Source organism: Oncorhynchus gorbuscha, linkage group LG14 (assembly GCF_021184085.1).
Source record: "Oncorhynchus gorbuscha isolate QuinsamMale2020 ecotype Even-year linkage group LG14, OgorEven_v1.0, whole genome shotgun sequence".
NCBI lineage: Eukaryota > Metazoa > Chordata > Actinopteri > Salmoniformes > Salmonidae > Oncorhynchus > Oncorhynchus gorbuscha.
In genome coordinates, this window is record NC_060186.1 from 75,127,384 (window position 1) to 75,142,386 (window position 15,003).

The following is a 15,003-nucleotide window of genomic DNA, read 5'->3' on the forward strand; positions in this document are numbered from 1 at the left end:
ACCTACAGGACAGTAGATTTCCAGGAAGAGGGTTGGACTGATAACCTACAGGACAGTAGATCTCCAGGAAGTGGGTTGGACTGAAAACCTACAGGACAGTAGATCTCCAGGAAGAGGGTTGGACTGAAAACCTACAGGACAGTAGATCTCCAGGAAGAGGGTTGGACTGATAACCTACAGGACAGTAGATCTCCAGGAAGAGGGTTGGACTGATAACCTACAGGACAGTAGATCTCCAGGAAGAGGGTTGGACTGATAACCTACAGGACGGTAGATCTCCAGGAAGAGTGTTGGGCAGCCCTGGTCTACATGAACCTCTATGTCAAAATGTGATGGAGACATCTGAGTTTAAAATCATCCTCCCAGTCCTGCCCTTCATATTTGTTTCTGTCTCTGTCCCTGCAGGCATCCCAGTGGAGGAGGAGGAGGAGGAGGAAGACACGTCTATAAAGGGTCGTCTGCTGGCCATGCTCTATAAGATCAAGGGACCGCCCAAGAAACTAGAGGAGGAACCTACGGAGGAGGAACAGGCCGCTCCCAGTAAGATACTGTCTCTGTGTGAACCAAGACAACACATTAACATAACAACATGCCATACGTATTCAGTCAGCTGTAACTGACTGGAAACACACTCATCGCTCATCACTTATCTGATCAGATATGTCAATATTACGGTTGGACTGTGTGAAATGTTAATGCCTGGTGCACTTCAGTTCTACAATATTGAAGAGTTAAAGTTTGCCTTCTTCATTTTGACATCCCTACAGGTTATAATCAGAATCTCATGTTAACCTCGTACTTCACTAATGAAAGCAGATATTATTGCTCTGTTTTGTTCCCCAACAACACTACAAAACACTAGAACAACATCCAGTCTGTTCTCAGTAGCTCACCAACAACCTCCTCTCACAACTCCACAGCACCAGTCCAGGAAGCTTCCTCCATTTAAAACGAAGGACACTTCCTCTCTGTTATTTAGCTACACACAAAACCCTCATTAGCAGAGAAAACATCTACATACATGGCTCTGTTCATTTGTAGTCAGGCAGCTTCACTTCTGAACCAGGAGTAGAACAGAGGTGTGTGTGTGTGTGTGTGTGTGTGTGTGTGTGTGTGTGTGTGTGTGTGTGTGTGTGTGTGTGTGTGTGTGTGTGTGTGTGTGTGTGTGTGTGTGTGTGTGTGTGTGTGTGTGTGTGTGTGTGTGTGTGTGTGTGTGTGTGTGTGTGTGTGCGCGCGCGTGTGTGCTCTGTGACTCGGCTCCCAGGGTAGGGTTCTGTCTGCCAATCAGCTTTTATTCACACCAATTAGACTGCTGTTACAGCTCAAACCATGCCACTGGAGATGGTGTCTGTTCGACCTCGAAATCAGAGTTCACTAAATGTACAAACTGGAAAAAATAAAGCGGTAATTGTATATTTATTTTAGAAAATATTGTGACTAATTTCTTTGTTTGTTTGTAGGTAGTTGTTTGTTTTAGAGGTGTTTTTTGTTTGTTTTGTTTTCATAGTTTTGAGCTTGTTAAGTTCCTGGGGTTGGTTTCTGAAGTTGTGTGCTTTGCTTTTTTACCCTGATCAGTATACTTCCTTCTCAATCCAAAGTCAAGACTAACCTTGGTCCTTGGAGCTTCCCACCAGGGACCTACAATAATGTCATGTACAGTACATAGCTACAGCTGTTGGTGTACCAGGAACAGACTGTTCAGTTTTCCCCCAGGCACTCCCTCCATAAGTTTTGAAGGACAAGCAGAAGTTACATACTTATTATCGAGGCAATCTATTGGAGAAAAAAAAAGAAAAGTCCAATATCTGTTGAGGGAGAGTTCTAATGACAACGTACTTAACATTCTTATCTAGTCCAGCTTCATCGACTTAATGAGAAAACATCACGTTTTAGATGAGGATGGAGGGGAATTCAGGGGGTTTAGGTAGGACGTCTACATTAGGTAGAGGAGAGGAGAGAGGGAGAGACAAAAGGAGAGGAGGGGGAGAGAGATAAAATAAGAGGAGGAGAGGGGGAGAGACAACTAGATGAGGGGAGGGGTAGGAGAGAGAGAGACAAAAGAAGAGTAGAGAGGGGGAGAGAGACGACGAGAGGAGGGTGAGGAGAGGGGGAGAGAGACGACGAGAGGAGGGGGAGGAGAGGAGGATCGAGACAAAAGAAGAGGAGAGGAGAGAAAAGGGGAGTGTTTGAAAGCTTGCGTGTATGTGTGTATATTTATTGACTTGACCCAAGAATATAATAACATATCACAGTGAACCTTCTGACTGTTCTATCACCTGGCCATCAGACTAACAACTACTGCTCTCCCTCCCCCACACACTAATTACTGACGCCACACACTTCCAACCATTACGTTGCTGTTAATTAGTTATTGATTGCCATAATGTATCTATCTATTTATCCTGCTACTAGTCACTAGTACTCTTGTTTACATGTATATACTACCATTAGTATTTATATATTCCTGCTGCCAGTCACTTTTCATCCCTGTTTACGTGTACCTGTATATCCACCTACACTGACACTCTTACTAACACCCACACACTAACACCCACACACTAACACCCACACACTAACACCCACACACTAACATCCACACACCCACACACTAACACCCACACACTAACACCCACACACTAACACCCACACACTAAGACCTACACACTAACATCCACACACTAACACCCACACACTAACACCCACACACTAACATCCACACACTAACACCCACACACTAACACCCACACACTAACACCCACACACTAACACCCACACACTAACATCCACACACTGACACTCTTACTAACATCCACACACTAACATCCACACACTAACACCCACACACTAACATCCACACACTAACATCCACACACTAACACCCACACACTAACATCCACACACTAACACCCACACACTAACACCCACACGCCCACACACTAACACCCACACACTAATGTCCACACACTAACACCCACACACCGACACACTAACACCCACACACTAACACCCACACGCCCACACACTAATACCCACACACTAACACCCACATGCCCACACACTAACACCCACACACGAACACCCACACACCCGCACACTAACACCCATACACCAACACACGCACACCCGCACACTGGCATTCACACATGAACACCCACACACTAACACCCACGCACAAACACCCACGCACAAACACCCACACACTAACACCCACGCACTAACACCCACACACTGACCCCCACACACTAACACCCACCCACACACTAACACCCACACACTGACACCTGTACACCCACACACTAATGTCCACACACTAGTAGAATGGCGCTGGAGAGGATGGCTAAGGTTTTACGTGCTCCTAAACAACTGCGTTTTTTTGTTAGTTTGTTTGCGTTGTTTGCAACGTATTCTTTTACTTATTTTGTACATGATGTTTCCGTCTCTTATGACCGAAAATAACTTCTGTACATCAGAACAGCGATTACTCACAACGAACTGGAAGAAGCTTTTTCCTTTAACGAGTCTGACGAGAAGGATATACCGCTTTCTCAGGAACAGACAAGAATCCCCCGTCAATTGCGTAAAGAAAAGACGGAGAAAAAGGGGGAGGAGGTTGGGCTTCCTTCTGAGAATTTGTAGGTGAGCGAGTAAACTCCCCCTTTAGGCAACAAAGAGACCAAAGATAATCCTGAAGGAGCTGCAAAGCCTCACTGCTGAGATTGGAGTATTTGTCCATAGGACCACTTTAAGCCATACACTTCATTCAGAGAGCTGGGCTTTACAGAAGAATAGCCCAAAAAAAAGCCATTGCTTAAAAAACAAAATAAGCAAACATGTTTGGTGTTCGCCAAAGTGCATGTGGGAGTCTCCCCAAACATATGGAAGAAGGTACTCTGGTCAGGGGAGACTAGAATTGAGCTTTTTGGCCATCAAGGAAAATGCTATGTCTGGCGCAAACCAAACACCTCTCATCAACCCGAGAACACCAATACCATGTTTTTCATCGGCAGGGACTGGGAAACTGGTCAGAATTGAAGGAATGATGGATGGCGCTAAATACAGGGAAATTCTTGGGGGAAACCTGTTTCAGTCTTCCAGAGATTTGAGACGGACGGAGGTTCACCTTCCAGCAGGACAATGACCCTAAGCATACTACTAAAGCAACACTTTAATGTTTCACGTTAAAACAGATTTTGAATCTTCAAAATGGTAGGCAGGTAGTGTAAATCAAATGATACAAACATGATACAAATCACCCAAAAATCTATTTTAATTCCAGGTTGTAAAGGAAACCAACTAGGAAAAATGCCAAGGGGAGTGAATTATTTCGCAAGCCACTGTATCTACCTCAATACTCCAGTATCCCTCCCGACATGTACATATCTACCTCAATACTCCAGTATCCCTGCCTACATGTACAGCTCTACCTCAATACTCCAGTATCCCTGCCTACATGTACATATCTACCTCAATATTCCAGTATCCCTGCCTACATGTACATCTCTACCTCAATACTCCAGTATCCTTGCCTACATGTACATATCTACCTCAATATTCCAGTATCCCTGCCTACATGTACATATCTACCTCAATATTCCAGTATCCCTGCCTACATGTACATATCTACCTCATTATTCCAGTATCCCTGCCTACATGTACATATCTACCTCAATATTCCAGTATCCCTGCCTACATGTACATATCTACCTCAATACTCCAGTATCCCTGCCTACATGTACATATCTACCTCAATATTCCAGTATCCCTGCCTACATGTACATATCTACCTCAATATTCCAGTATCCCTGCCTACATGTACATATCTACCTCAATATTCCAGTATCCCTGCCTACATGTACATATCTACCTCATTATTCCAGTATCCCTGCCTACATGTACATATCTACCTCAATATTCCAGTATCCCTGCCTACATGTACATATCTACCTCATTATTCCAGTATCCTTGCCTACATGTACATATCTACCTCATTATTCCAGTATCCCTGCCTACATGTACATATCTACCTCATTATTCCAGTATCCCTGCCTACATGTACATATCTACCTCAATATTCCAGTATCCCTGCCTACATGTACATATCTACCTCATTATTCCAGTATCCCTGCCTACATGTACATATCTACCTCATTATTCCAGTATCCCTGCCTACATGTACATATCTACCTCATTATTCCAGTATCCCTGCCTACATGTACATATCTACCTCATTATTCCAGTATCCCTGCCTACATGTACATATCTACCTCATTATTCCAGTATCCCTGCCTACATGTACATATCTACCTCAATATTCCAGTATCCCTGCCTACATGTACATATCTACCTCAATATTCCAGTATCCCTGCCTACATGTACATATCTACCTCAATATTCCAGTATCCCTGCCTACATGTACATATCTACCTCAATATTCCAGTATCCCTGCCTACATGTACATATCTACCTCAATATTCCAGTATCCCTGCCTACATGTACATATCTACCTCAATATTCCAGTATCCCTGCCTACATGTACATATCTACCTCATTATTCCAGTATCCCTGCCTACATGTACATATCTACCTCATTATTCCAGTATCCCTGCCTACATGTACATATCTACCTCATTATTCCAGTATCCCTGCCTACATGTACATATCTACCTCAATATTCCAGTATCCCTGCCTACATGTACATATCTACCTCAAAATTCCAGTATCCCTGCCTACATGTACATATCTACCTCAATATTCCAGTATTCCTGCCTACATGTACATATCTACCTCAATATTCCAGTATCCCTGCCTACATGTACATATCTACCTCAATATTCCAGTATCCCTGCCTACATGTACATATCTACCTCATTATTCCAGTATCCTTGCCTACATGTACATATCTACCTCATTATTCCAGTATCCCTGCCTACATGTACATATCTACCTCATTATTCCAGTATCCCTGCCTACATGTACATATCTACCTCAATATTCCAGTATCCCTGCCTACATGTACATATCTAGCTCATTATTCCAGTATCCCTGCCTACATGTACATATCTACCTCATTATTCCAGTATCCCTGCCTACATGTACATATCTACCTCATTATTCCAGTATCCCTGCCTACATGTACATATCTACCTCATTATTCCAGTATCCCTGCCTACATGTACATATCTACCTCATTATTCCAGTATCCCTGCCTACATGTACATATCTACCTCATTATTCCAGTATCCCTGCCTACATGTACATATCTACCTCAATATTCCAGTATCCCTGCCTACATGTACATATCTACCTCATTATTCCAGTATCCCTGCCTACATGTACATATCTACCTCATTATTCCAGTATCCCTGCCTACATGTACATATCTACCTCATTATTCCAGTATCCCTGCCTACATGTACATATCTACCTCATTATTCCAGTATCCCTGCCTACATGTACATATCTACCTCATTATTCCAGTATCCCTGCCTACATGTACATATCTACCTCAATATTCCAGTATCCCTGCCTACATGTACATATCTACCTCAATATTCCAGTATCCCTGCCTACATGTACATATCTACCTCAATATTCCAGTATCCCTGCCTACATGTACATATCTACCTCAATATTCCAGTATCCCTGCCTACATGTACATATCTACCTCAATATTCCAGTATCCCTGCCTACATGTACATATCTACCTCAATATTCCAGTATCCCTGCCTACATGTACATATCTACCTCATTATTCCAGTATCCCTGCCTACATGTACATATCTACCTCATTATTCCAGTATCCCTGCCTACATGTACATATCTACCTCATTATTCCAGTATCCCTGCCTACATGTACATATCTACCTCAATATTCCAGTATCCCTGCCTACATGTACATATCTACCTCAATATTCCAGTATCCCTGCCTACATGTACATATCTACCTCAATATTCCAGTATTCCTGCCTACATGTACATATCTACCTCAATATTCCAGTATCCCTGCCTACATGTACATATCTACCTCAATATTCCAGTATCCCTGCCTACATGTACATATCTACCTCAATATTCCAGTATCCCTGCCTACATGTACATATCCACCTCATTATTCCAGTATCCCTGCCTACATGTACATATCTACCTCAATACTCCAGTATCCCTGCCTACATGTACATATCTACCTCAATATTCCAGTATCCCTGCCTACATGTACATATCTACCTCAATATTCCAGTATCCCTGCCTACATGTACATATCTACCTCAATATTCCAGTATCCCTGCCTACATGTACATATCTACCTCATTATTCCAGTATCCCTGCCTACATGTACATATCTACCTCAATATTCCAGTATCCCTGCCTACATGTACATATCTACCTCAATATTCCAGTATCCCTGCCTACATGTACATATCTACCTCAATATTCCAGTATTCCTGCCTACATGTACATATCTACCTCAATATTCCAGTATCCCTGCCTACATGTACATATCTACCTCAATATTCCAGTATCCCTGCCTACATGTACATATCTACCTCAATATTCCAGTATCCCTGCCTACATGTACATGTCCACCTCATTATTCCAGTATCCCTGCCTACATGTACATATCTACCTCAATACTCCAGTATCCCTGCCTACATGTACATATCTACCTCAATATTCCAGTATCCCTGCCTACATGTACATATCTACCTCAATATTCCAGTATCCCTGCCTACATGTACATATCTACCTCAATATTCCAGTATCCCTGCCTACATGTACATATCTACCTCATTATTCCAGTATCCCTGCCTACATGTACATATCTACCTCATTATTCCAGTATCCCTGTCTACATGTACATATCTACCTCATTATTCCAGTATCCCTGCCTACATGTACATATCTAGCCCATTATTCCAGTATCCCTGCCTACATGTACATATCTACCTCATTATTCCAGTATCCCTGCCTACATGTACATATCTACCTCAATATTCCAGTATCCCTGCCTACATGTACATATCTACCTCATTATTCCAGTATCCCTGCCTACATGTACATATCTACCTCAATATTCCAGTATCCCTGCCTACATGTACATATCTACCTCAATACTCCAGTATCCCTGCCTACATGTACATATCTACCTCAATACTCCAGTATCCCTGCCTACATGTACATATCTACCTCAATATTCCAGTATCCCTGCCTACATGTACATATCTACCTCAATACTCCAGTATCCCTGCCTACATGTACATATCTACCTCAATATTCCAGTATCCCTGCCTACATGTACATATCTACCTCAATATTCCAGTATCCCTGCCTACATGTACATATCTACCTCAATATTCCAGTATCCCTGCCTACATGTACATATCTACCTCAATATTCCAGTATCCCTGCCTACATGTACATATCTACCTCAATATTCCAGTATCCCTGCCTACATGTACATATCTACCTCAATATTCCAGTATCCCTGCCTACATGTACATATCTACCTCAATATTCCAGTATCCCTGCCTACATGTACATATCTACCTCAATATTCCAGTATCCCTGCCTACATGTACATATCTACCTCAATATTCCAGTATCCCTGCCTACATGTACATATCTACCTCAATATTCCAGTATCCCTGCCTACATGTACATATCTACCTCATTATTCCAGTATCCCTGCCTACATGTACATATCTACCTCATTATTCCAGTATCCCCTCACATTGAACATTTGGTACTGGCTTTGACCCATATTTCTCATTAGTTATACTATTTTGAATACTGCACTGTTGGGTAGGGCGTGCAAGTTAAGCATTTCTTTGTACATGTGTGTGTGTCTGTGACAAATGCAACTTGAAACTTGACTCAGCTGATCAGTAGAACTACATCCTTCTACCAACCCTGGAAATGACACATGTTATATGTCCTGCCTGTTCCCTCGGCTCCTGTACAACATTCCTTTTGTGGTGAAACATAACATGACTTTGGAAAAAAATATATTAGTTTCAGTTAAATCTACACTCATAGAAAAAAGGTTTCCCCATAGGAGAACCCTTTGAATAATAATGTTTGTTTCCATGTAGATCCCTCTGTAGAAAGGGTTCTTCATGGAACCCAAAAGGGTTCTACCTGGAACCAAACGGGTTCTTCAAAAGGTTATTTAATGGGACAGCCAAAGAACTATTCTAGTTTCTATACAGCATGTTTTTTTTCTAAGAGTGTACACACCTTGGCCGCCTTGGATCTTACAGCCCCCCCCCCCTCCCCCCAACAATTTTTTAAATTTATTTTGAGTTGCATTTTGTTTGTAGCTTAACATAATAACTGAGAGACAGACTATTATCAATCTTTCTTGGATGGGCATGATGAGGAGGACTGCAGCTCTATCTCCACGGTTCATCTGTATGCACACATAGTCGTCACCTCTTCCCCCAGCCTAATCAACCACTGATTCCCCATGGCAGAAGTACAGTAATTTTCTTAAAGCAAATGGCATATTGCAAAAATAAAATAGGAGCCCTAGAGAGTAAAAGAGTTGTAACTCACAGGGTGTGGAGAATACACATATTGACTAGATTTGAAATAGTAATTAAAATAGGAGCCCTAGAGGGTAAAAGAGTTGTAACTCACATGATGTGGAGAATACACATATTGACTAGATTTGAAATAGTAATTAATTCCTTCTTTCTCCAGCCAACCTGAAGGACAATGGCTAGCTGGGCTCAGACATGCACTGTATCTATCTATAATATCTGTATGTGTAAAACTCTGGTATCTCCCCTCAGCCAACCTGAAGGACAACGGCTAGCTGGGCTCAGACATGCACTGTATCTATCTATAATATCTGTATGTGTAAAACTCTGGTATCTCCCCTCAGCCAACCTGAAGGAGTTGATCAGCCAGACCATGGCTAGCTGGGTTCAGGAGTTAACAATAGGTTATATGTATGATTAAATAGATAACACACACTCTTGGTATCTCCCCTCAGCCAACCTGAAGGAGTTGATCAGCCAGACCATGGCTAGCTGGGCTCAGGAGTTAACTATAGGTTATATGTATGATTAAAGAGATAACACACACTCTTGGTATCTCCCCTCAGCCAACCTGAAGGAGTTGATCAGCCAGACCATGGCTAGCTGGGCTCAGGAGTTAACTATAGGTTATATGTATGATTAAAGAGATAACACACACTCTTGGTATCTCCCCTCAGCCAACCTGAAGGAGTTGATCAGCCAGACCATGGCTAGCTGGGCTCAGGAGTGCAGCATCCAGGACCCAGAGCTGGTTCGTGTGATGTTCAGCCTGCTGAGACGTCAGTACGACGGCATCGGAGCGCTGCTCAGGGCCATGAAGAAGAGTATGTACTTGATCCTTGTGTCACGTCAATCACGTGACACCGAGAATGATTCTGATAGTTTGACCTCATTGTCCAGAGTCTTATCTTTTACTATTTTGTTGTTCATCTTTCGTAAGACAATTGCAGTTAAACACAGCCAAAGCCATACAGATTGTAAATATAACTTTAGTCTCTTACCATTATCAGGTTACACCATCTCTGCTGTGTCAGTATAGAACTGTCCAGTTTAACTTTAGTCTCTTACCATTACCATTTACATTTACATTTAAGTCATTTAGCAGACGCTCTTATCCAGAGCGACTTACAAATTGGTGCATTCACCTTATGACATCTAGTGGAACAGTCACTTTACAATAGTGCATCTAAATCTTAAAGGGGGGGGGTGAGAGGGATTACTTATCCTATCCTAGGTATTCCTTAAAGAGGTGGGGTTTCAGGTGTCTCCGGAAGGTGGTGATTGACTCCGCTGTCCTGGCGTCGTGAGGGAGTTTGTTCCACCATTGGGGGGCCAGAGCAGCGAACAGTTTTGACTGGGCTGAGCGGGAGCTGTACTTCCTCAGTGGTAGGGAGGCAAGCAGGCCAGAGGTGGATGAACGCAGTGCCCTTGTTTGAGTGTAGGGCCTGATCAGAGCCTGGAGGTACTGAGGTGCCGTTCCCCTCACAGCTCCGTAGGCAAGCACCATGGTCTTGTAGCGAATGCGAGCTTCAACTGGAAGCCAGTGGAGAGAACGGAGGAGCGGGGTGACGTGAGAGAACTTGGGAAGGTTGAACACCAGACGGGCTGCGGCGTTCTGGATGAGTTGAAGGGGTTTAATGGCACAGGCAGGGAGCCCAGCCAACAGCGAGTTGCAGTAATCCAGACGGGAGATGACAAGTGCCTGGATTAGGACCTGCGCCGCTTCCTGTGTGAGGCAGGGTCGTACTCTGCGGATGTTGTAGAACATGAACCTACAGGAACGGGCCACCGCCTTGATGTTGGTTGAGAACGACAGGGTATTGTCCAGGATCACGCCAAGGTTCTTAAGCGCTCTGGGAGGAGGACACAATGGAGATGTCAACCGTGATGGCGAGATCATGGAACGGGCAGTCCTTCCCCGGGAGGAAGAGCAGCTCCGTCTTGCCGAGGTTCAGCTTGAGGTGGTGATCCGTCATCCACACTGATATGTCTGCCAGACATGCAGAGATGCGATTCGCCACCTGGTCATCAGAAGGGGGAAAGGAGAAGATTAATTGTGTGTCGTCTGCATAGCAATGATAGGAGAGACCATGTGAGGTTATGACAGAGCCAAGTGACTTGGTGTATAGCGAGAATAGGAGAGGGCCTAGAACAGAGCCCTGGGGGACACCAGTGGTGAGAGCGCGTGGTGAGGAGACAGATTCTCGCCACGCCACCTGGTAGGAGCGACCTGTCAGGTAGGATGCAATCCAAGCGTGGGCCGCGCCGGAGATGCCCAGCTCGGAGAGGGTGGAGAGGAGGATCTGATGGTTCACAGTATCGAAGGCAGCCGATAGATCTAGAAGGATGAGAGCAGAGGAGAGAGAGTTAGCTTTAGCAGTGCGGAGCGCCTCCGTGATACAGAGGAGAGCAGTCTCAGTTGAATGACTAGTCTTGAAACCTGACTGATTTGGATCAAGAAGGTCATTCAGAGAGAGATAGTGGGAGAGCTGGCCAAGGACGGCACGTTCAAGAGTTTTGGAGAGAAAAGAAAGAAGGGATACTGGTCTGTAATTGTTGACATCGGAGGGATCGAGTGTAGGTTTTTTCAGAAGGGGTGCAACTCTCGCTCTCTTGAAGACGGAAGGGACGTAGCCAGCGGTCAGGGATGAGTTGATGAGCGAGGTGAGGTAAGGGAGAAGGTCTCCGGAAATGGTCTGGAGAAGAGAGGAGGGGATAGGGTCAAGCGGGCAGGTTGTTGGGCGGCCGGCCGTCACAAGACGCGAGATTTCATCTGGAGAGAGAGGGGAGAAAGAGGTCAGAGCGCAGGGTAGGGCAGTGTGAGCAGAACCAGCGGTGTCGTTTGACTTAGCAAACGAGGATCGGATGTCGTCGACCTTCTTTTCAAAATGGTTGACGAAGTCATCTGCAGAGAGGGAGGAGGGGGGAGGGGGAGGAGGATTCATGAGGGAGGAGAAGGTGGCAAAGAGCTTCCTAGGGTTAGAGGCAGATGCTTGGAATTTAGCGTTGTAGAAAGTGGCTTTAGCAGCAGAGACAGAGGAGGAAAATGTAGAGAGGAGGGAGTGAAAGGATGCCAGGTCCGCAGGGAGGCGAGTTTTCCTCCATTTCCGCTCGGCTGCCCGGAGCCCTGTTCTGTGAGCTCGCAATGAGTCATCGAGCCACGGAGCGGGAGGGAGGACCGAGCCGGCCTGGAGGATAGGGGACATAGAGAGTCAAAGGATGCAGAGAGGGAGGAGAGGAGGGTTGAGGAGGCAGAATCAGGAGATAGGTTGGAGAAGGTTTGAGCAGAGGGAAGAGATGATAGGATGGAAGAGGAGAGAGTAGCGGGGGAGAGAGAGCGAAGGTTGGGACGGCGCGATACCATCCGAGTAGGGGCAGTATGGGAGGTGTTGGATGAGAGCGAGAGGGAAAAGGATACAAGGTAGTGGTCGGAGACTTGGAGGGGAGTTGCAATGAGGTTAGTGGAAGAACAGCATCTAGTAAAGATGAGGTCGAGCGTATTGCCTGCCTTGTGAGTAGGGGGGGAAGGTGAGAGGGTGAGGTCAAAAGAGGAGAGGAGTGGAAAGAAGGAGGCAAAGAGGAATGAGTCAAAGGTAGATATGGGGAGGTTAAAGTCGCCCAGAACTGTGAGAGGTGAGCCGTCCTCAGGAAAGGAGCTTATCAAGGCATCAAGCTCATTGATGAACTCTCCGAGGGATCCTGGAGGGCGATAAATGATAAGGATGTTAAGCTTGAAAGGGCTGGTAACTGTGACAGCATGGAATTCAAAGGAGGCAATAGACAGATGGGTAAGGGGAGAAAGAGAGAATGACCACTTGGGAGAGATGAGGATCCCGGTGCCACCACCCCGCTGACCAGAAGCTCTCGGGGTGTGCGAGAACACGTGGGCGGACGAAGAGAGAGCAGTAGGAGTAGCAGTGTTGTCTGTGGTGATCCATGTTTCCGTCAGTGCCAAGAAGTCGAGGGACTGGAGGGAGGCATAGGCTGAGATGAACTCTGCCTTGTTGACCGCAGATCGTCAGTTCCAGAGGCTACCGGAGACCTGGAACTCCACGTGGGTCGTGCGCACTGGGACCACCAGATTAGGGTGGCCGCGGCCACGCGGTGTGGAGCGTTTGTATGGTCTGTGCAGAGAGGAGAGAACAGGGATAGACAGACACATAGTTGACAGGCTACAGAAGAGGCTATGCTAATGCAAAGAAGATTGGAATGACAAGTGGACTACACGTCTCGAATGTTCAGAAAGTTAAGCTTACGTAGCAAGAATCTTATTGACTAAAATGATTAAAATGATACAGTACTGCTGAAGTAGGCTAGCTGGTAGTGGGTGCGTTGTTGACACTACACTAATCAAGTCGTTCCGTTGAGTGTAATAGTTTCTGCAGTGCTGCTATTCGGGGGCTAGCTGGCTAGCTAGTAGTGTTGTTTACGTTACGTTGCGTTAAAAGAACGACAATAGCTGGCTAGCTAACCTAGAAAATCGCTCTAGACTACACAATTATCTTTGATACAAAGACGGCTATGTAGCTAGCTATGTAGCTAGCTACGATCAAACAAATCAAACCGTTGTACTGTAATGAAATGAAATGAAAATGTGATACTACCTGTGAATGCGACCGGGTTGTGAGTCTATTCGGTAGACGTTGGCTAGCTGTCGGCTAGCTGTTGGCTAGCTAGCAGAGTCTCCTACGTTAAGGACGACAAATAGCTGGCTAGCTAACCTCGGTAAATAAGATAATCACTCTAAGACTACACACTCTAAACCTAAACTACACAATTATCTTGGATACAAAGATACGAAGACAGCAAAGACAGCTATGTAGCTAGCTAACACTACACTAATCAAGTCGTTCAGTTGAGTGTAATAGTTTCTCCAGTGCAGCTAATCAGTGGACGTTAGCTAGCTGGCTAGTGAAGACTACGTTAGGACGGCGAAATACGATAATTACGCAATTATCTTTGATACAAAGACGGCTATGTAGCTAGCTGAGAAGAAATTGCTAAGATTAGACAAATCAAACCGTTGTGCTATAATGAAATATAATGAAATGTAATGAAAGAGTTATACTACCTGCGGGAGCGAAGTGCCGATGCGACCACTCGCTCCAACCCGGAAGTTGTCTAAGGTTACACCAGGTTACACCATCTCTGCTGTGTCAGTATAGAACTGTCCAGTTTAACTTTAGTCTCTTACTGTTACCAGGTTACACCATCTCTGCTGTGTCAGTATAGAACTGTCCAGTTTAACTTTAGTCTCTTACTGTTACCAGGTTACACCATCTCTGCTGTGTCAGTATAGAACTGTCCAGTTTAACTTTAGTCTCTTACTGTTACCAGGTTACACCATCTCTGCTGTGTCAGTATAGAACTGTCCAGTTTAACTTTAGTCTCTTACTGTTACCAGGTTACACCATCTCTGCTGTGTCAGTATAGAACTGTCCAGTTTAACTTTAGTCTCTTACTG

At 44.7% G+C, this 15,003-nt stretch overlaps 1 protein-coding gene across 5 annotated transcripts in view; it reads left to right on the plus strand.

Annotated features, from left to right (window-relative positions):
* Positions 1–15,003, plus strand: part of LOC123995404 (ryanodine receptor 3-like) — a 295,285-nt gene that overhangs the window by 169,998 nt on the left and 110,284 nt on the right. For all 5 annotated transcript variants that reach the window (XM_046298980.1, XM_046298984.1, XM_046298981.1 and 2 more), the window contains 2 exons: positions 406–540; positions 10,217–10,363. In XM_046298980.1, the coding sequence (XP_046154936.1) occupies positions 406–540; positions 10,217–10,363 (282 nt within the window). The remainder of the gene's footprint in view (positions 1–405; positions 541–10,216; positions 10,364–15,003) is intronic.